Source organism: Pithys albifrons, chromosome 11 (assembly GCF_047495875.1).
Source record: "Pithys albifrons albifrons isolate INPA30051 chromosome 11, PitAlb_v1, whole genome shotgun sequence".
Lineage (NCBI taxonomy): Eukaryota > Metazoa > Chordata > Aves > Passeriformes > Thamnophilidae > Pithys > Pithys albifrons.
The window spans coordinates 8,858,019-8,880,455 of NC_092468.1; the positions used below are offsets into that span (position 1 = coordinate 8,858,019).

Sequence of the window (22,437 nt, forward strand, 5' to 3'; positions counted from 1 at the left end):
TGGTATCCCAAGTGACACCTGTCTTTCTCAGCAACTGCCAGGTTACAACCCTCCCGAGTGGCTGCATGCTGCCATTCAAGAACAAGAAGAAACATAGGATATCTAAAACATAGCTCCCCAATGTTATCCTGCGGTACAAATCTCCCACCTTAAGCAGAGTATTTCGGCCCAGCTACTCTAAAGGAGGAGAGCACACCAACCATACTACTGGGGCCACACTGACTAACAAGGCACTCTTCTCATACCTGATGTGCTGAGGTCTGAAGCAGAGCTCAGAAATATCGCTTTTGAAGACAACTTGTCTGACAAAAGTTGCCTTTGATTGCATACGTTTTGAGTTAAAAAAAAATAAAAAGTCAAATGCCAGGATGTCAGGAACTCGAAATTGAATGCACTCATATCCACATGTACATATGGAGCTTCTTCAAACATCTATGTATATGCCTACAAAAAGCCCATTTAAACTGTCAATTTAAAGGGGATATTTATTGCTAAATTTCTGAAGTGAACCCCCTTACCAATTGAATGGGAAGCATCAGGCAGTGTATCATGATCTTTCTAAACACATTTTATAAAAACTTAACAAAAATTTGGTGATGTTTCCCTGTACCCTCAACCCTTTCTTCAATAAGAATAAAGAATGGAAACCCTGCCTTCATTTCATTTTAGCTTTATATTTCATTAAGCAGTATATGAAAGGCACAGAGGTGAACCAACTGAAACAATCCTGTAGCACCTAGGAGACCAGAAGAGTATGTCTAATCAAGTGCAACTAATTAGGGAGAAAAATAATAAAATTAAAGTGGGGAAAAACGTATGTCAAGTTAATATACTTTCATATCTATCTGTTTTCATTTGCATTACCCTTTGCTGGGCCTGGATGTTACATGCAGCTTCATTGAAACATTGGTTTCCTTTATGTTGTTTGCTCTGTGATATTAAAATCAAACAAGTGTAATCTCAAAGAATAGTTACATTCCTGCACTATAAACTGTACTGGTTTTATTTCTTACTAAGTATTCTTAAGATTTATTAGCTTCAAGGAAGCTTTTAGTCTTTTTTTCTCCTGTTAAAATACCATTATTAGACTTTTACATAGGTGAGGAGCTAGTCAGAGTATTGGCTAAGCACATAAATTGGAGACACCTCAGTCTTTAAAATGCAACATTTACGTTATATTTGCTCAATATTCATAATGCCTTGCCCTTTCACTAAGCAGTATCTCTCTAAAGGTCCACTGACTTTCATGACCTACAAAGATATTATTCAGCACAGGTAAAGGTGGTCAGATTTTAGCTGAGTTATTTCTATCTCGATCACCTCTACAGACACATAATATGCATATCACTAACCTTTACAGATATCTTAATGCTCTTAATTCTCCAACCTCTCAAGTTATAAATAGAAGGAAGAAGGAGACTCCTGAGTGCTCTGGGAGATTCCCCAACCAGGCTTCTTGGGATCACAGGAATCCTCTCCACAGCTCAGGGTAGGAGAGGCAGCCAACAGCACTAGCAGGAGCTGAGCCATGAAGTTTAATTAAAGAAGGAATTACAGAATTGAAGAGGAATGATTTGTCCCTTAACCCCTCATGACCTATCTAGTGGCCTAGAGGAAATGCTGCATGCCGATTATCAGCACAAAATGCAAAACCCCTGGGCCCAGTGTCGTAGGCATTCAGTCACCTGGAGTTCTGCAACCACCTCCTTTCCAAACACTGTAAATAGACACGTTGGGGGCTAAAAACGAACAAGAAAACAACACACAAGAGGTCATTCTGTGGGCTGTTCTGCCTCTCAGCAAGACGTTTCATTTGAATAATTAAATAACAATGACATGACAACCATTTAAAGCCCATACATTAGCACTGCAGCACAGAGCACCTGACAGAGTAAAGGGGAGAGGTTATCATGGAGAGGTTATCACCCTGCAACCCATGGAGGCACAACTTCTCTGGCAATCCTTCAGGCACTCTGATAGTTTTTAACAAAATATTACACAGCCTCTTCCTCCAAGTGCAACAGCCTGGGGTCTGCCCAGGATGAGTCCTGTCTAGCCACGGATCTCACTAAGATAAAAACAATTTAAAAAAAAAAAAAAAAGAAAAAATGCAAAGGCCAGGGATGGTTCTGGCAGCAATTTGTTTGCTAGAAACTTTCTCCACCATCCACCTTCTCATTTCTTTATTTAAGCAAGACTAATTTCACAGGTTTCACCCTTCATGCCATAGCTCACTTAAGGCTGCGGCTTGAGCAGACCCAGCTTTGGCGTTCACCAGGGCGGTCATTCTGTCGACTTTTGGGCTTCACAGGGGCAGCCCCAGTTTTGGGGCTCTCCAGGGTGTTCATCCTGCTGGCTGGGATGGCTGTGGCAGCCCCAGTTTTGGGGCTCTGGCTGATCCAGGCAGAATTCCCGACTGAAGCAGGCGAGTGACCTCCTCGTGTTCGCTCGGGTGCAGGCGAGGGGAGTGCGGCAGGGCTGCCACCCCCACACAAACCCGCAGCAAATGACAAATGACACTTTCTCTTTGTGATCTTCGGGATTTTTGTTGACTTATTTGGAGGCTTTTGTTGGGTCCTAAGAAATGGCCTGTGGCTGAGGCCTATTGGGCCGATTTCCACGCTCCATCTGTGGTATCCATCAGCGGGGCCCTTGCCCGCATTCAGGGCTGTGACACCTGCCTGGCAGGATGCGGGAGGCACAAAGGCGGTGGAGGCGGAGGCGGGGGCGGCGGGCCGGGCAGGGCAGCGCGGGTGAGGGGGATGCACAGCAGGGGTTAATCCAGGCTCCCCCTCTCCAAACCTCCGCACCTGGACGTGCCCCTCCAAAACTGCCAGAGGTAAAGAGGCTCCAACACAGCCCTCCTTGCGGAGGAATCCAGGGGGAAAGGGGGGAGAGCAGAACTCCCCCAGGATGGGGATATCAGGGACACCCCAGGCGCTCCCTAAACTTCTGGCACTGGCTCCCCACAAGGGCCAGGAGCGGCAGTAGGTGGCCAGCAGTGCATTCCTCCCTGGATCCTTATTTGTGTTGGAGTAGGCTTTCAGAAGCTGGCATTCAACAGTCGATCTAAAAACATAAGGCATCCTTTTCTATTTTCCTCAAAATAAAGCCCACAGGAAGAACAAAACTGCATCCTTATTTCGTCCTAACAGCCCCACTCTCTTCCCCTCTCTCAGCAGTCCCATTTAGGGGCAGGCTCATAATCCATACAAAATATAATGAATACTCACTCTGGAGCTAACCACCTCCCTCCCTCCCAGCACATCAATCCTTCCTTTTGCTGTGTTTGCCTGGGGTAACACGATGCCAGGCTCCCCCCTCTCCTCCTCCTCCAAAACCTCACTGTCACAGCAAGGAGCCATTAAAAAGAAAATACACCCTGCCAGGTCTGTGCTAATCAAACCAGGACAAATAAACTCTGACACTCAACAACTCCCCAAGTGCCTGCAGCCCAGGGAGGAGACTACAGATTAGTTATGAATGTGGCTGGCAGCAGGGAACAACCTCGGGAGTTCCAGAGTCACCCCTCAGCCACCTGTGAGCTCTTAAGACATTACAACTGAATGCCCTGTTTATCCACGATAAAACCGGTTTCAAGGATCAGAAAAACATCCCTAAATTTTAGGTTGTGGTACTCCCACCAAAGCTCTTTTGTCAAGATTACCAGGACTCAGAGCTGCAATTTCATCCAATTTAGTGTTGGCTTTCTATGCATCACTATCAGCAAGGAAAGAGGACAGAGGAGAGATTTGGGCACCCCAAGGTTCACCCTGTTAGTTCACAGCACAAAACTTCTTATCAGTTGGAGTCCTTTGCTTGGAGAGGGAAAGGAAAAGCAAATTCCAAGAAACAAAGAACAAAACAAGAAGCCACAAAAAGATTTCTCAGTGGAGTTATGATAAAGCACATGCTAATCCTGCAACATGCCCCTCTTTTCCTATTAAAAGTGAAAATTTAAGATGGAGAATTTCCAATAAATTTGCCAATCTTGCTAGAAAGCAGAAGAGTACCTAGTACACTGTGAAGCACACACAAGTCATAGAATTGCTTTTAACCTGTTCTACTGGCATTTTGCCTATGATATATCAAAGAAGGAGAAACGAAACCGAAAAGAAAGCCTCTGTTCCAGACAGGAATATCGCTCATCTAACAAGGATTAAGTCACACTTCAATTGCTCCTTTGAAAACCACTGCTATTTGTAAAGGGCATACTTACAAAAAACATTGTAAATGGCTTTTTTAAAACTCCACAGAGGTGCTTTACAAAAATCTGCAGTGAGAGAATGAGAGAAATGTAGATAAAATATGTTGCTATTTAAATAAACTGATTAATAAAAGTAATTAATCCGTTGTTGGAATTGCAAAAGAGCAACCCCATATCCTCTGAGCTCTAGGCTGAGAGCACAGAGAGGAAATAACCACCACAGCAGTGATAAAAGTGATCTTCTTGAGAGAAATGGATGGTATTTTTATTTTGTTTGGGCTGATTCACATAGAGAAATGTGCTTTGTACAGCGAAGTGAAAAGGAAAACAGTAGCTGCAGTAAAAGGAAGTGGCCAACAGTGACTTTTATTTACAATTACCAAGAGACAGGCTATTATTGACCATATGTGCCACAATCGCCCTCCTTATCATGGGCTGGCCATCATGTCCATTGGGAGCTGTTAATGAACTGGGTAATTGAGCTGCTGACATGTGTTACCAAAACAAAACAATAGGAAGAAGAGACAAATGAACATTTTATTTGCCAATCAGAGTAGGTTCCGCTTTTCAGAGAACTGTGCCTAAGTAAGTGGCTGAATACATAAAACAGTGCATTGAAGGCAAGCAGATGCATGCACAATAATGGTTAACTGACAGCCTATGGCCCATCTGTGCTTAACATTTTGTTAAAGAAATTACTTGACTTGCTAAAGAGACAAATCATACAGCTGCCCCAAGTGCTGCATTATAAGAGATAAATCATTAGCTAAACTGTTCCATGCTTAAAATGACAATGCATATTAACAGTTATGCAGGGACATTTTGTCAGCACAGCTTGATGCAGTTATAACTGACAAAAAATGTGACAGCTCATAGCTATTCAACGATTTTAACTTAGAAGAGAATGACAACACTGTGAAAACAATTTCACTGCACAAACAATAGACAATTCACAACCTCTTCTTTTAAAAAACTATATTCAATTTTTTAAATGATGAAATAATATGGAACGAAAAAATGCCTAGTGTCTAACCGTTCTGCACCATTAATCTGCTAGCATGTACATCATTCAAAACCACAGAGCATCAAAAAGGAACACATTCCATTTTAAATATCAAAGACTGCATTGCCAGCACTAAGAATAAATGGCTAATTCTCAACTGTGCATGAAGGGATAAAGAATTTCTAGAGTGAAAGAAAGGGAAAAGGAAACTGCAAATACAACTACAAAAATCTCTCCTTATTCCTCCACCTCCTTTTACAAAAAGAGATTTTTTTTTTGTTGATCCAACTAACGTTGAAGTACTTAACAGCTTTGCATGTGGGCCTGATCCGAAGTTTCACTGCTATAAATTTGCACTGGGAATTATTGTGATTATTGCTTTACATTGAAAACTAAATGCAAAGGAACTGCAGTTACCACTCCTAATGTACAAGTAGTACACACATGCATCTATAGCCCAGGGATCTTGCCAAAGGAGGGCAGAAAGTTGGGAGAAGGTGGGTTGCACAGACCAGTGATTTGGTAAAACTCATATAGCCTATGAGAGTTTTCCCTGCGGTTTCAGAGGTTGGTACCCACATAAGTGCCAGCCTCAGTTTAATGACTAAATAAAAGTTAAATTGTTACACTTTTCCCTATGCAGCCAACGCTGCCGTGCTGACTTTATCACAAAGTTTCCATTCACTGGCCCCAAAAGACTCCTTTGCTATTTCTCCTGGTATAAGAGCAGAGCTGAATCCAGGTAACCTTTGGCCCTTACTGGATCCCTCCCGTCTTTCCCAGTAGGTCCAGCGAAGGAGCTCAGCAAGCGGGAGCCGGCACTGAGATAACCCAGCAAACAAAGCACAGACCATACGGTCACACTGTCACCAGATTGTGAGTCACCCTGCCCGGCCCTCCGAACGCAGCCTGTGGACTCGGAGAGCTTTTCAAAAAGCGTGAAGAGGAGTCACAAGCACATTCTGCTGATTTTCACTGGGAGCTCACGAGTGCCCACATCTGGGGGCTTTCCAACCCTTCCCACAGCGAGCACCTGTGGTAATGCTGTGAACACGAGTAGCGTATTTAAGCATTGCAACATCTTGTCTTCTCACTAGTACATTTTAAGGAAAAACTTCCAGAGAATTAAAGAAGACCTTTTCCTCCTAAATTTAGAAAAGGTGAAGAAAACTAAATACTCAAATCCACATGAGGTTTGCTCCAAATAACCTTTAGGAAGATGATATTTTAAGTCATATTTTAATATAAAACAGGGAGAATTAAGAGAAAAGCTAGAGCCTTCTTGCAGAAACCCCAGAACATATTAAGAAAGGATTGGCTTTGTGTCTTCAGGCTGGTATCAGCTGATGGAAGAGCTGATTGGTAACCAATTAAGACTGAAAACTGAGTAACCTGGGAAATGGAATTTGTCAGTTGAGAAATTAAATAAAATAAATGGAGTCTCTGGATAAATAATGAAACTGTATTAGTGAGTTAAAGCACTGCAAATAATTGAGTTGCCAGAAATTTCTCAATTATGTAGGCAGTGTGAATTTTGCAGGGAAAAAACCTCTATAAATTGTATTTGGCTCAATCCTTTGCAGCAACACCATGCAAACAGAACTCCTAGAGTTATGCAAGCTGATCAAACTACTGGGCACACCCAGATGGCAAGAGCTTACAAGCATTTTTCAAGAACAGGTCTGCATTTCTTCACTAGTTCCACTTGCAGTATTGCTAAAATATTTTTGAAGAAAAAAAGAAACTGCATAGATGGCTAAGGTAAAACAAAAAAAAAAAAGAATGTTTGAATACATTTCCTATTTCTCTCAACTAGTTCTAGCACCTAAAATTCAAAAAGTTCCTTGATTCAAAATGAACACTGGCAGAGCAAGCTGTTGTAGATATCTTCATCTCAATGCCATGATTACAGTCCTCAAAATCTCTATGGGAAATAAAGGTTATCATCTCTTCTTAAACTGCCAGCTGCAGCCAGACTACTCCTCAAGCCACTTTTACCCACTATAGATCTACACTAAGTTATATGACCATCTCTATTTATCACTTGCAGGACTTGAAATGGCCAAAATATTTTCAGACTTTTTCTTTAACAGAATATTGGATATTGTCATTGAAAAATTCGTTTCCTCTAGAAATCATTTAACTTTGCAGAAGATTTCTAGGGCTTTTGTGAGAGAAAACTAAAAGTATTGACTTTTCCCCCCCCTCTATTTTCCAGACTTCCAGAAATAATTCACGTTTTTCACCAAGTATTTTTCCTATTATTGATTTTTCAAGGCACTACCTACTCCTGACAAATGCTCCTTTTCCATCCAAAGCTGTTAGTAACTCTAGGTCAATTCCATCACAACTATATAAGATCTGAGGTGCTGACCTCAAAATCCATCATCTTCTGTCATGGAACCTGGTCCTATCGGGTACTGAGCCCTCCAGTCCTACTGGTAAAAGACAGCTCCTGCTTTTATGGTTGTTCCAGTATTTGGGATGAAAGGACCCCTACAACAGGAAAGCAGAAGGATTCTCAGCACCTCCTTGTGTTATTTCCCCTGAGGTTTTTCATTTCAGGTCCTGCCTTGGGTGCCAGCATGGGGAGTGCAGGAATCTGTGCCTAAGACTCCTCAAGGAACACACTGTTTCATTCATTAAAGTTCCATAATACAGATACTATAAGGAGGTGAGTCTGGTTGCTAATAACAAAGCAAGGTATACAACTTGCTTGCTGTTCAAAACAAACATAGGGAGCTTAAATTACAAAGAAAACTCACAATTCTTCAGTTCAATAAGAAAACTGGAATAAAACTCGGCATCAGCTGATCTCAGAGCAGTCAATGAAAGGGAGTGATGTGCTGGGCTGGGCTGCAGCCAGCCCCACAGCACCTTTACAGCAGGGAAAATGTGCCAGCTGGGAGTCACTGTTGATCCATTCTCTACACTGCAGACATAAGTAATTTCTATACATTTGCTCTCATTTACTACTTGTTGACAGATGCTGATAAATGTCCTAGAAAACCTAAAAGAACAATGGTTGTTGATGAAGCCTTAATGGTAGAGATGTCAAAAATTATTTGACTAAACATATACATACTTGATATCATCTGCTTTGAAACTTCTACAGCTATTAACCAATTTATAACTGTCTCTCTGAATTAGCAGCAGCCTCAAAACCTGAAAAAGTAATGCACCAAATTTTGTGAGATAAGCACACTGGCTTCTCAACTATCTGTCATACACTTACAGCAGAAGTGGCAAGATGCCCATTGGTAAGACCTGCAGGCTTTGCTTGGACACTAACATTAAAAAAAAATTCACTCTTGTTTCTGTTTTTCTTCCCTCCCACAGTGTCCCAACAACATAAGCACACGGTGTTTCAATGACTTAAAGTGACACGAGTCTAAACAGCAAGTATTTAAATGAATCATAAAGTACAAACCCACACCTACTATCACTCATTTGCTCCTTGCCATTCCCAAAGGAAGAGACTATGAAGAATCTAGTTCTATGTTCCCTGTAATACACAAATCACATTGTTTCAGTGGTCTTTGTATCCAGGCTCCAGGCTCAGATGCAGCCCTCAATCACTCTCAGGTACAAGCAATGTCCATGCTCAGAAGACACAGCATAGATGGCCTTTAATTTAATTCCTTTTACCCAAATGGGGAACTCAATGAAACAGCCTGTGGGGTTTTTTTAGAGCATGAAGAGGAGCTCATGTTTGGGTGATCTCCTAAAGACTGAAGATCAGTGGTTTAAAACTGATGATTTTACCCTCCAGAAGTAGGGCAAATTCTCAAAGATAACAGTGAAACTGGTCCCAAACAGATTTACAATGTTTAAAACCAGGGGGGGAAATGCCAAAATGCAAGCAAATGCATTCAGTTAAAATGCCTAGTTTCTTAGCTATAATCTTTCATCTCTGTAAAATCAGCTATCTTTAATTGTTAAGCTTTAGGGTTAATTGATAGCATCTATTTAAAAGTTCTCTGTTTTCCCAGAGGTCCTCAGCATTTCGAGGGAAGAGAGGGTAATCTGGAAGAAGCTTTATGTCAGCTAAAAAATTTCTGGCTCCTACTTCATCTTGTCTTCCAATGTCACAGCACTATTCAGCTGAGTCCTTTCTTGCTCCACTTGAACGCAACTAAGAACACCACAGCCTGCGAAGGCTCATACGTATAATGCTGGGTGCCCAGTAAACTCACAAGTGAGAGCCCTAATAGTTCCACCATAAAATGTGCAATGAGAGAGCTTCCTTAGGTAGAAATAGAAGTAATTTTTGTTTCTAATTTCTCCTGGAAATACTGAAATGCTCTTAATATTATACCACATTTAAAAGCAAGAGGGCTTCTTGAAAGCAGACTCTCCAGGATGCTCAGCATTTGCCTTCTACCACATGAAAACATAACAGGTCCTAAAATGGGAGCTGGAATATGGCTACATGCAAGCTTGTTAATCTCATCTTCTAAATCCAGTCTGAAAGAGAAATGCCTCCATGATGAGCACTGGAAGAACTACAACCACTAACACAGAGCCCTCCTTCCTTGCCTTTGCAGACAAGCAGTATGTATTTTAGAAGTTTTTTCTAGAAAGCTTAGAAAAGACAAGCGTTCAAAACCCACTGAATTTCTACAAAAATCATGTTCTTTCTTTTTATTTGACAGCAAATTTTTATAATGCTAATTTTTTTCTTCAATTCATACCCTATGGATTGTGAGATGCAATTCTCTGTCTGCTTTAGGTCAAATCCTGCTGAGAGCCACATCAAAGAGTTAAATACAGATTAGGAAGTCAAAACTTGGCCTGCAACCCAGCCGGACAGGGTCCAACGATGGGGCCTGACAGATGCCCCAGATGCGTATGGGGGAACCTGCCAGAGTGAACTCTGCACAATAGCAGAGAGACAGCAAAGAATAAAAGCCACATGCTGCCAGCCAGCCTCCTGTGTCCGAGAAGGGAAACAGATCAGCAGAGAAATAAGCTCTTTGCAGCTTTTGCAAGTGGCTTCCTTTTTATTGTTAGAGAAGTAGGGTCCCAAGTTTAATACTTCCCAAGGGAATCACAAGCCACAGAAACAAATGCAAGAGTTACCTTTTGAGAGTTACCTTTTGAGAGTAGTGGACTTTTTGCCTTCAACTGCTGTTGGCCAGGTAATCAGTGTTCCTCTGTCCCTGGTAGCAAACAGATTTTGGGCTCACAGCAGAAGCCTAGAACATTTGTTGTTACAACAGACATCAAACAAGACAGGACTTCCAGGGGCCTTCACTGCTATGACAGCTTGTCAAAATCTGCTGCAGATTGGGTGCCAGTGGGCTGAGACCACTGCTCATCAGAGCTCAAAAGCCTCCATCTCTAAAGTCTAAACATGTATGTGCACCATCATATGCCTACATCATTAAGTCCTTTTCACAGAGATATTGCAAGATCTGTGCTGGTACGGCCCCCAGCACAGTGCCAGTCCATGAGCAGGGCACTCCTGTTTACCATAGCAATACAAATAACAACAAGTGGCTTAGTAACAGATGGGCTGGAAAAATGTCTGATATTTTCACTGACAATTACCTATTCAGACAGTCCACTTTGATTTTCCAAATAAGGGCAGTGACCAAACAACATCTTACAAACAAACTTTGACCCAGGCTGTGCTCTTATGACCATTCCCTTAATTACAACATATATCATTATATATAAATGGATTAAGCATTATGTGCATTGGACAACTTCACAGTGAATGTTCAGATGAGGATCTTCAAAGAAGAGCTTGCATCAGTCATTAAAATTAAATAACAGTTATGCTGTTTTGCTCAAGTACCAGAATTTATATTGCCAAAATCCTTGCACTGTTTAGAAAGTGTTCTTCAAACACAAAAATTGTTTTGTAAAATTCAAACATCCAGATTTTTTTCCTCCAGTTTGACTGCTTAGAAAAAGAGTTTGCAAAAACTTCTTAAATCCAAACCAAATCTCATCCAAGCTTCCATGCTTTGTCTTGCTTTTTTAATCCCGTATCACTTGGAATTACTTCTATACTGTTCTATGTAAAGAACAAAAGCAATATAACTGGCATCGAGATCTTTTTGATCAGGATCCAAACCAAGAAACTTAATTAGAATTAGTTTCTGTGTAAGCAAGGATCTAGACCATCTTCTATACAACTTGCAGCAAGTGGAACACCATTGCCTGTCTCAGAAGAGTTGCACATTTAACTAGAAAGACAAAAAAAAGCACCATTCCCTCCAGGAACATTACTGCCTTGGAGACTTCAATTGTCATTATAATCTGGGACCATCAAGGATCAGTAGAAGGTTTGTGATCTTTCTAAGCAAACCTGGACTTCGTTTTGAGTAAAAAATGGGCCTATTTATGGTTTTGCATCAAAGTCATGTGAAATGTCTGGTTTTGCATGGATTCAATTAGAGACAAGCCTGAGGCACAAAGTTCAGATCCTGATCAGGATCCAGACCCACCCAAAGCTGAGGGACATTTAGACTAAGTGGCTTGGTTCTTGTCCATCTCTGATTCCAGCATGAAAACCAGGTGGGACTCACGTTTAGCAAATCCCCAGTCCTCTCCAGATTTTTGCAACTTTTCCAGCTTAGCATGTTAGCAGAAGCTGGAGGGTTCCTGTGACTTCTAACGGAATCTGAAACCCATAAGATACTGTTTGAGTTCCTGCAAACCAAAACCATGGCATCTTCCCAATTAAGCTTTAAGCCATAAGGAAAAAAAAAGAAAAACCAAATTAACAGTCATATTGACAGTTTTATAGACCCCTGAGGGCTTTGCCTACATCCAAAGACAGTGAAGCTTTTCTAAATTAAAGTGAATTAGCAATCAAGTTCCTAAGAAGGATTCATTTAATAAATTAAAGGGCAGAATTTAAAACAATTTCAAAAGTAATCCCTTGGCCACAAATCATTCTCTGTACAGTGGAAAAATAGAACATTGTCATTCTGATGGTTTTCTTAATTGGGATTCAGTTGTTTTCCTCTTTTAAAGTAATTCTTTATTATTTAGTGGGCACCATCTTGTAGTAAACTAATATTGCTGTCATCTTCATTAGGAACAAGATAAACTCCTAATTCTGTATGATAAATTCAAGTTCTTACTTGGTTAATTTTTGCGACCAGAATTAGGGAGAAAGAATTAAAAGTAAATTTAATCCAGCTGAGCCACTGATGGAACCAAGATTCCCACACTCCCTCTTAGCCTTTGAGTCCACCAACACACTGAAGAAACTTTTGGCTTTCTGAATTCTGCACCCCACATACAACAATAGTTTCAGGAGTCTGTTCCCATGATGCACGAGGAGCACTCAGTTCCCATTTTTTAGCAGAGCTCGGTCAGGACCAAGCTCTAGCACAAAGTATTTTACTAAGCTCAAACTCTCACGAAGTTAAAGTCAATCCCACAAATTTTCTGAGCACTTATATCAAACTCAATGCAGCAACCATTAAAAGTGATGCCTTACAGACTCCTAAAATGCCATTCCCTTTAATATGATTTCCTATGGTAATGCACAATTCATTGGAAGGCCTTTGCACCTATTTAGGAGCAGACAGACTTTCAAATTAACTTCACTGGAGCCATGACAGATTATACCAGCAAAGGTTCAGCTGCTCTGTCGTTTGGGTATGTTTCCAATTGATGTCATTTCATGCTTTCAGACCATGGTTGTGACTTGGTGAGGAAGGAAATATTTGCCCTTCTCCTCATTTCATGTTTCTCCTTCCAAACTTTCTCCCCCTCCTTCCTGATTCTGTGCTAGCGGAAAAAACAAAATCTAGTTAAAGTCTTTTGTGAAAAATGGAAAGAGAGAAGAAATCATTTGTCTTCTAGAGGGAGAGGCATGTGGTCATGGCACTTATTCAGGATGATTTAGAGTGGAGACCAACTGGCCGCTCTGAGAGCAGTAGCTCATTCTCTATTTCCACTCTTCAAAAGCTCCAGTGAGTGCCTAAAAAAAAGACAGATCAAAACCCAATGAAACAAAACCCAATACACATCCCCAAATAAGTCCCAAGCACCTGAGTTTGGCTCTCCCACGCTCCAAGCAAGTGTCCTAATACCCAGTAGATGGTATTTACACAGATGAAGTGGAGGAACTCAGAGAGGTCTGGTTACAGCTTTTACTTCTGTGCCAGAGAAACACAATCATCCGCTAAGGCAGGGATGTGCTCTGCTCACAGCACACAAGACAGACATTTTTTCCCCATACTCCCAACTAGGAATTCCATCTGGAGTCAGAAAACTTCTCCTAGCAAATATGATGTGCTCCCAAGAAAAGTCAGTTTTGTCTCACTGCCAGGGGCCCAACAGGAAAAGTATTTTGTCTAAAAACCATTAAAGCTTGACTATTAGAGCCAGAGTTTCTTCCTATTACTTTTCTCCTATATTTTACCAAAACAAAATTCAGAGAGATTTACCAAAAGACTGAATTAAGAGACTGGAGCTATTCTGCTATAACTGCACTGAAGAGTAGCAAACATATGACTGGTTTAATGAGCATGCCAAGGTTTTCCATTATACTAACTGATGTCTCTGAAACTTGAGGTCTTTCCAGTATGCAATGTTACATACAAAATGCACAGTTCAGGTCTAGAATATTCACGTTATGCAAGTAAAAATCTAGCAGACAATCTCTTTTCTGTCACCTCTTGTCAGGTTGGTTCTCAGAAATATCCAGTTATCATTGCACATTATATTTTAATAACGATTCAATGCAAACGTAATGGAGTTTAGTGACTAGTGATATTTATTATTCCTACAACTATACTCTTCCCATCCAACACATAACCAAAGTTGCACTGTTCAAACCCATCTCTTTAGAAAGTCAGGCAAAGTGCCTCCTAAAGGCATCAGAATAACAATATTTAAAAGAACCATATTCCTTTTCTTTTTTTTTTTTTTGGCTTGTTTCAATGGAGAGCATCTTAGCATGGAACTTAAATAAGTCAACACCATGAAGCACAAAAGATTGCAAGGATTTTCTGCAGCATGGGCTTGTCAAAGCAAGTAGGCAGCCTTTGTGTGCTCCGGCACAGCGGGAGCATTCCTCCCGGTCTGAGTGGCGGAGCGCCCCGGGCCGTGGCTGCCCTGGGCGCCAGGGTTCCCACACCCAAGGCGGTGGGAAGAGGAGAAAGCAGGGCTGCAGAAGTGGCGTTGTAAATGGGATGAACTGGTCAACACGCTTCTTAGGAAATCCATGGCTTCCAGGAAGAATCACGTGGAAGGATTTACAATACCTCCACATCAAAGGGTTTGACGTTGGTTATACTGGTTCTTTCAAAAGAAAGCCAAGTCTGTCCCCTATAGCATCAGCTCTGACTCAGGAAAGAGTGTAAAGACATTGCTGAAAATCCTGTATGTCCATACAAAATTATGTTTCAACTTTGGATTTAAAAAGAAATAAAATATTTTTTAAAAAGTTATTTAATTACAAGTCACATTTTCCTTTGCTCCATTAAGGATGTCACAATTTTAAGTCTTAATCTTGTAAAGTGTTCTGATAAATTACCAAGTTGTTCCAGTTTAAACTTTTTATTTCTGTTTTCCCTTAACACCTTACACTGAGACAGCTTTAAGGATAACGCCTGTGTTAGGACCGTGAATGGATGACCCTCCCATACACATTGACCCAAAGATAAACTTTGACCTGATGTTTGCTAATAACACTTCTTCTTAAGATGCCTTGTTTCTTTTATGAACTACTGCTTGACTCTAGGATCTAGAAGCTGACACGCATTAATATACATCTCTGGGTGCCCTTTGACTTGGCCATCAAGACCCTTTGACCCCAGACTTGATTCTTAAATCCTGCCAATTGTTTTCAAGTGGAAAAAACTTATTTTCTAGTAATAATTAATTTTGCTCATGCTTTATTAAGCATTCTCCCCTCTTTTTAACTTGTTGTTATTAGAATTTGAGTATAATGAATGTTTACTTCATTTAGTGGATTTCCAGATAACAAAACAAAACAAAAAACCCAAACAGATACTCCTTTAGAGTTTACTCTTTTGTTTTCAAGCTTCGTAAAACTCCCAGTAACACTCAAGTGCCTTGACATTACAAAAAAAATCACCATAAACTACAATATAATCTAAAATGCCTCCTTCCATGCAGTGCTTTTCAGATTTACCTGTGTATTTCTGCAGCTTGACTACTCTTTTCAGATCACTTTACAGCATGTTTTAGATGCAGTCCTGCAGACATAAAAGCCAAAGACAAAATTTCCACTGATTCCCATGTGAGCAGGATGCAGCCTCTGGGTTGAGGCACTGAGTGCCACTTTCCAGCTAACAGTTGACATTTTTAGACTTACTTCTTAAAAGAAAGTTCAGTGTCTACAGGCAAAAATAGATATGTATATTTACATATATTCCTACACTCTGTACCCTCTATTCTAGAAGACACACACTCTGTACTAAAGCAGAGAGAAGGAGCCCTCCGTCAGCTCATCTCTGCCGGCCGAGGCATGCTGCTGCTTCCTGGTACATTCCAAGATGGAAATTTCTAATTCCCGGAATCATGTTACATTATGGCAGGAATTGCTGCACTTCTGCCTGTTTTACATCAGGACTGAGAGATTACACAAGGAGAATGAATGCTTTCCAGTGCTTAGATGATGTATCAAGTGTACAACGCACACATAGCACTATAGCAATCAGCATCTGGTAAGGAACACCACCAAATAAAAGGCCTCCAGTCTCAAGGAGAAGCACTGGGACACAGAAAATGAGGGGTTTTAGCAAGACAAAGTGACTAGCCTTATTTTTGTTCATAAAATACAGTACATACTCAGCAATTATGATGTTATATTCTTAAAGCTGACTATTTTCTTGCAAGGCAAAAATATTTCCCAAAAGCTCCAAGAAAATGCATTTTAAAAGTAAGGTTTGCATTTAAAAACCAAACCCACATAGCACCAACCAACACCCACTGAAGAAATCCGAGGCCAGCGACACATCTGGCGCCTGCACCTACAAGGATAGGCAGAAGCCAGTTTCACAGCAAATATGCTCAGCTTCCACTTCTTGCTGCCACTGGTAAACTAGACTCCAATGTGGTGGAATAGACAGATGAAAAATTTCATACTTCCAAGCATCTCACTGCCCTCTGAGGGTTACATCTCAAGCATTCACCCTGTATCTCAGGTTCTTTAGCTGACAATCAAGACTGGCCTCGGTCAGCGTCCAGCCTCAAAGGACACTCACCTCATGGACTTGCAGGACTCAGTAACACACAACATCTAGGAAACCCTACAAGGCAAAGAGCATCAAGGGTTGGGATTTTTTTTAAGTCCTTGTGCGCGTCTGAAAAGACCCAAAATGCTCTTTCCTGCTTCCAGAAAAGAACATGCCCCAAACAATGCGAGGTTTATAGTAGTCTTTTAAGGGCTTGGGGTTTGATGGCTTGCCTGGATCAGGCAATTGGACAAAGATCTGTAGGACTAAAACATGAGACAACTGCAGCAAAAAAACAAGATCTGCTCCAAGCAAAGGCCTGGCTGCAGCATCTCTCCCACCCACACATACTGCAGCCAGGGTTCACTTGGTTTGAAACCAAAAATCTGAGGAGGCAGCGAAGGTCCTTGAAACTCACACAAATGAGACTGGGGCAGATATCCAAACTTGCCAAGTTATCACAGAACAGGGTATTCCAATGTCAAGTTGTTTACTGTATGTTCAGATAATAGATAATGAGCATCATGGGACTTTAGTGCTTTCTATTTTCTTTTCCCAGCTCAGCTGACTTCATCCAACCATCCTTCCTTTGCTCCATTTGCAATGTGAAGACTATTGCTTCCTTTTGCAGTCCTATGCTCCAAATTTTAAATTGGCAGAGCCTATTAAAATGGTATGCTATCCAGCAACAGAGTGAACCACGCCTCTGGGACATGCACTAACCTTCCTTGCTTCAGACAAATACATCTACCCAGAGAGTGAGAATAGAGCACTTTTCATTTGCAGCGGAAGAAAGAAGTTTGGATAATATTTGAAACATCTTAAAATCAAAGGAGAGACAATGAAAACAGACAAGCTAGTGAACTACACCAATCAAGACTGTCACTGCCATGGTCCTGGTCCAAGTCCAGCTGGAGATATGGGCAAGACATCTTGCACCAGCTAAGACTCTATGCTCCTTCTAGAAATTCTCTCTATTTTCAGCCAATGCAATGATATTTTGTCAGTCTTGATGAATTCAGAGGCATCCTTATAAAGCCTTATGCTTCCTGTAAGAGAAGAACATTTTAAAGCCAAACAAGTACAATTAATGGCTTTGACTCCAACAGACTAAAAACAAAACCCTATGGACATCAGGAGGGACCCACACAAAACAAAGGTCACTGGTTCTGTACAGTTATTCCATCTGGAATTCTTAGACAGTGAAGTGTTGATATAGTGCCATTTTTTTCTATTACTATGTAGCTTTGAAACTATTCTATGCCTAGCATATACAAGAATTCCTCTTATTTTCTGCTCCTAAAAGCAAAACTACATTGGACACCATAAAAGAAAAGATGATATTTTTTCTTGTATGATGGCAGAACCCTTCATACAAGCACAACCACACTGAATAGTCTTTTAGATTATTTGTTAGACTGAAATTCAAAGGCGGGTACAGTGTAGCCAAGAAATAAAAAAAGTCCCTCTGGTTAAAATTTAGCATGCAAAATTTCAACAAAAGTGATTTTTTTTACTGTGCCAATGCTTTTGTTTTCTCAACAACACCAACAAAAAATTATTTCTTCTTTCTCCTCCACAGTAAACGATTACCAGCTGTTGATGGGGTATTTTTTAACATGCGTTAAGTCATATTGTATATTGTTCATTTCATGTGTGTAGAGCACTTTTTGTTACAAATTCTTTACCATATAATACCAATAAACCCAAGAGTACCACCCAGTCTTGTTACACAGTTTAGGGCTTATTAACAGCAGTCGGATCCCACTGCTCAGGATTGCGCTGGAGACCGAACTTACATTTACACAAAGGTGATCTCAGCAACACCTTCAAACCAACACAAACCTTTCCAGTGGATTTTGCTCCTACAAGGCAACAGCCACTCTTTCAAATTAAAATCCATTCATGTTAAAAACAAACAGACAAAAAAACCCACCAAAACAAAAAAAAAAAAAAACAAAACCCACCATCCAGATGCAAGCAGTTCAGTAAAACTTCCTGTATTTCAAGATGGTTCTTGCCACACACTTCTGTTCACGTTTTGTCTTATTACACAATTCTCTGCATCACTGGATCAAGGCCAGAGCACTTTTCTCACATTGGAAATTCATTATTTCCTTGTTTCAATAATTTGACAATTTAATGCAAATATGAAGATAAGCTCAGGAATCTTTGCTTATGCCAGGACCTTAAAATATGCCTGTTTATGGGCACATCCATTTGGGCAAATAAAATCATCTATTTGTTTTGAACGTGCAAATTCAGGCCAGTGGAAAATTAAGCCCCATGGGGATAATTTAACCAACAATACAAAGAAAATTGTGAAGCAAATGTGAAACTTTGTCCTTAATTTACCCTGTTAGGGCAAAATAAGGCAGGAATCTTATACCGTGTGCACTACATCACTTAGGTACAACAGCATATGTTAAGTAAAAAGAGTTGCAGCCCTGAGTCTTAATCTCATTGTTTATTGTGGTTTAAAGTCTGACCCTTAACGTTATATGTGGTTTAAAACTATATTTGGAGGAAGGAGCAAAATGCCTTTCCTAGGTTTGTAAATGTGTTTGTCTTTAAGGTTTGTTCCAGAGGAAACCATGCGTGCCTTAGCTCACTCCATATGCAAACCCTTACACGATTTTTAAACATGCTAATGCTCACATTCTGCATCTCAGGTTAATCGAGAAGGGTTTTTTGTTGGTTTTCTACTAGCAGCTTGCCTACAATCCACCACACCACTCTTTATGTATATATGTTGAATAATTATGAAGCTGTGAGTATTTATCACCTTTTCTGAGCAGTAAGCAGAAAGAAATACAATACTATTACTTCCAGCTACTGGCTTTCCCAAGATAATTAGATAACACAGTGGACTGAAGCCTTGGTTAGCCCAATGCTGTTCAAGTTAAGTGATTGACATGCCTCTGTCTGGCTGCTCTATTAACTGTTTCATTTTGTTGCTATTTGCAGTTTGCTTGGCTAATACTTCGAACAAATACAGACTGTTTCTTTAGCCCCTTTTTTCTCTTTGACCTTCTCCTGCCCATTTTCTTTGAGTCACTTCAAACTGCCTTGAAAAGGCCTGTTGAATGTGCACAGTCCATCAGAGTCCCAGGTTCATCCCATTCCTTGCCCTGAATGCTTTACTTCAAAGATGGGCCGCATTCTTTAATTGCCCTTTGAATTAATATCAAAGGGTCACAATGCGAGTGCCAAAAGAGAAAGAGGCTTTAATGAAGCAAAGAGCTGCCATTCATTTGCAGATAAGCACGTTTTTATGCCTGACTGGTCACCATGGCTAAATGCTGGGTGAAGAGGAGGCAGGGCAGGCAGAGAGCTTTTACTTAAGTGATGATTAGTTCAAACAAACAAGAGTAAACAAATAAAAAACAACGCAAACATCCCTACAACAGAAAATAAGTTAGTATGGCTGAATGTTTTTTAAAAAGCGCCAACATCTTATTGTGTTTGTAAGGCCCTTAACCCTTTGCAAATTGCTGGGGTCCAGCTTAGCCTCTTCTCCGGCCCCCTTGTTCCCTTTACCTTCCATTAAAAAAAACTTTGGGTTTTAAACTTTCACCCTTACACCAAAGGCACAAATTGTTTTAATACAGTTCTTTCCAGAGGTGTATATATATATCAAAAAAATAGTCTCTTCGATTTTGAAATAAAGAATAAAAAAAAAAGGAGTCGGCAAGTTTACTTTGCTTATTTTTTTCTGAGACAGAGCATATTCAGTAGTTTGTATTTTAGTGCCCATGGAGTAAAAAGCTCTATACTTAATTTACTATTGAGTCACATTTTCCTTATGCACTCAGTACGGTCTTAAAATGTGTGAGTGTTCAACTTTCTTAATTGCCTAAAAGTTTCTAATATTTTGGTTTAAGTTTCAATACTTGAGGATTTTGTTTGGTTGACTGGCTAGTTTTGCTTATTTGAAACCTGTGAAGCTGCACTAAGAAAACTTACTCAGCTTCTTAATCCTGCCTATGGAATTTTCTATTTTCTGCTTAAAATGACAAGAATATAAAATTGAAACGAGAAGCTTTAACATATATTGTAACGCAATTACAGTGACAATGCAAGTGTACAGAAACAAGAAGTTCACAGGTGTCCTCTTTATAAATTCTGACTTATTATTTATAGACTTAGGCTCCTCTTTGCACAGAAATAATAACAAATACAAAGTTGTTTTCTTGCAGAAGAGTTATCCCTCATAAAAGTGGATTAGGTATACTCATAACAGTGTAAAAGTGCCTTATAAGTGCAATCATACAAGAGTTGTGCTGGTATCTCCCATAACTAAGAAGTTTGTAGGGGTACAAACAGCCCAGTAAAACATATTGAACCCCACATATTTAGCCTCACTTCTTCAAAAAGGTTCTCTCATTAATATTGCATCCACTCAAGCCTAACTCCATGTGCAACCTTGTCACAAGACCTTCCCTTACCAACACTTCCTGAGATTTCTTTTTTCACTCCTCTGCTGCTATCCTATCCCTGCCTTGCTCAGCAAGAGCACTCATCACCTCAATCCCGGATCAGAATCTTTATTACTCACCAGAACGTGAAGAACTTTGACCTTAAACATCCAGCTGAAAAGTCAGTACTGACAAGAACTGGAAAAGCATCACACATTTGTGAAGGGAAGAAGCATAGTAATGAAAAACAAGCAACAGAAGAATGAAAAGGTGTTGCTGCTGAAGAGGGACAGGAGAGACTTGGAAGTTTCAGTACCAACACTAGCATAGTTAAATGGCATGGGTTTTACAACATGAAGCCATACATTGAGCAGATTTCTAGGAACTGCTCAACTGTACTGCCTTAATTGAGCGGTACTACAGAAATTTGGGTGATATTTTTGAGCTAGCCTGACTAGCAATACTGCTTTAACACTACTCAAGACCCTCTAAACTCTGGATTAACTCTGAGATTTATTTCATCAAAATGTCAAATACCACCAAGTTTGCACTGTTCCCCTAAGGTTTGATGCTTTTCTGTTTAAGTGTCCTACTTTCTAACAATTTCTTAAAAAAATATTAGCTAATTTATTTTCCCTATATTTTCTATATTTCTGTTTATTAATTTCACTCTTCTTCAAATATTTACAGACAGCTTTGTACATTAGATTGCACTATTAGCTGGCAACATAAGACATTCTGCCTGATTTTAATTCCTCTTCTAGAAATCCCAGCACAGCTGACACCTCCACAACACCAGACTTGGTGGAGCATCAGAAATGAAACCACGTCACACCACATTTAGAAATAGTCATTTATATGCCACCTCCACTCTTATAACGTGACTGTTTCTCACATGCACTTAAGAGCAAAGCTGTGGGAACAGAGGGTTGAGGAGCAGTCTGACACATGGCACAAGCTCAGGGCTGGAGATGCCAAAGATATTCCCAATGGCTTGCCCCAGGCTGAAGATTGGCTGCTTGGCCAGCTCACAGCACTGAGCCACGCACCCAAGCAGTCTTCTCCATGCCACAGCCTCACAGAAAACCAGAGAAGAAGGTCCAACCGGCTCCCACCAGGCTGGTTTGCTTCACAAGCCACAGATGAAGCTCATATACAGACAACAGGGAATCCCAAAGGTGGCACACTCCCAACTTCACCACCAAAGCCATCTCACCCACAACAGACACTACATTACAGGAGCTGAGACCTACCTTTTGACCGCATGAGGGCAAAGCTAACAAGTCAAACCTACTCACGCCACTAGGTTGCCACAAATATTACATTATTGAAACAAACCATGAACATGTGGAATGTCCTCTTGACCTGCAGTACAATGATGTTTGCAGTTTGTATAGATCCTCAAATGCTCTTACTCATTAGCACACAGTTTAGAAATTCAGCAAAGTGTCACAATTATAATTCCTAACTATAATGTATAAATTACATATGCAAAGCTAGATGCTTGGGTCTCCAACAGGAATACCCAGACTTTACACTTGGAACTCATTAAGAATTAACCTAGGAAAACAAAGCAAATATCTTAGATGCTTTCCATCTTTCAAATTTAGGTAAAATTGCCTTACCCTTACACAT

The 22,437-nt window shown here is 40.4% G+C and overlaps 1 protein-coding gene across 5 annotated transcripts in view; it reads right to left on the bottom strand.

Moving 5' to 3' along the window:
- The window catches only part of PAX3 (paired box 3), a 73,478-nt gene that overhangs the window by 24,733 nt on the left and 26,308 nt on the right, over positions 1-22,437 (bottom strand). For 2 of the 5 annotated variants that reach the window (XM_071566274.1, XM_071566272.1), the window contains exon 5: positions 1,513-1,521. The exons of the other annotated variants lie outside the window; for them this stretch is intronic. In XM_071566274.1, coding sequence (XP_071422375.1) covers positions 1,513-1,521 — 9 coding nt within the window. The remainder of the gene's footprint in view (positions 1-1,512; positions 1,522-22,437) is intronic. 5 annotated transcript variants of the gene reach the window in all.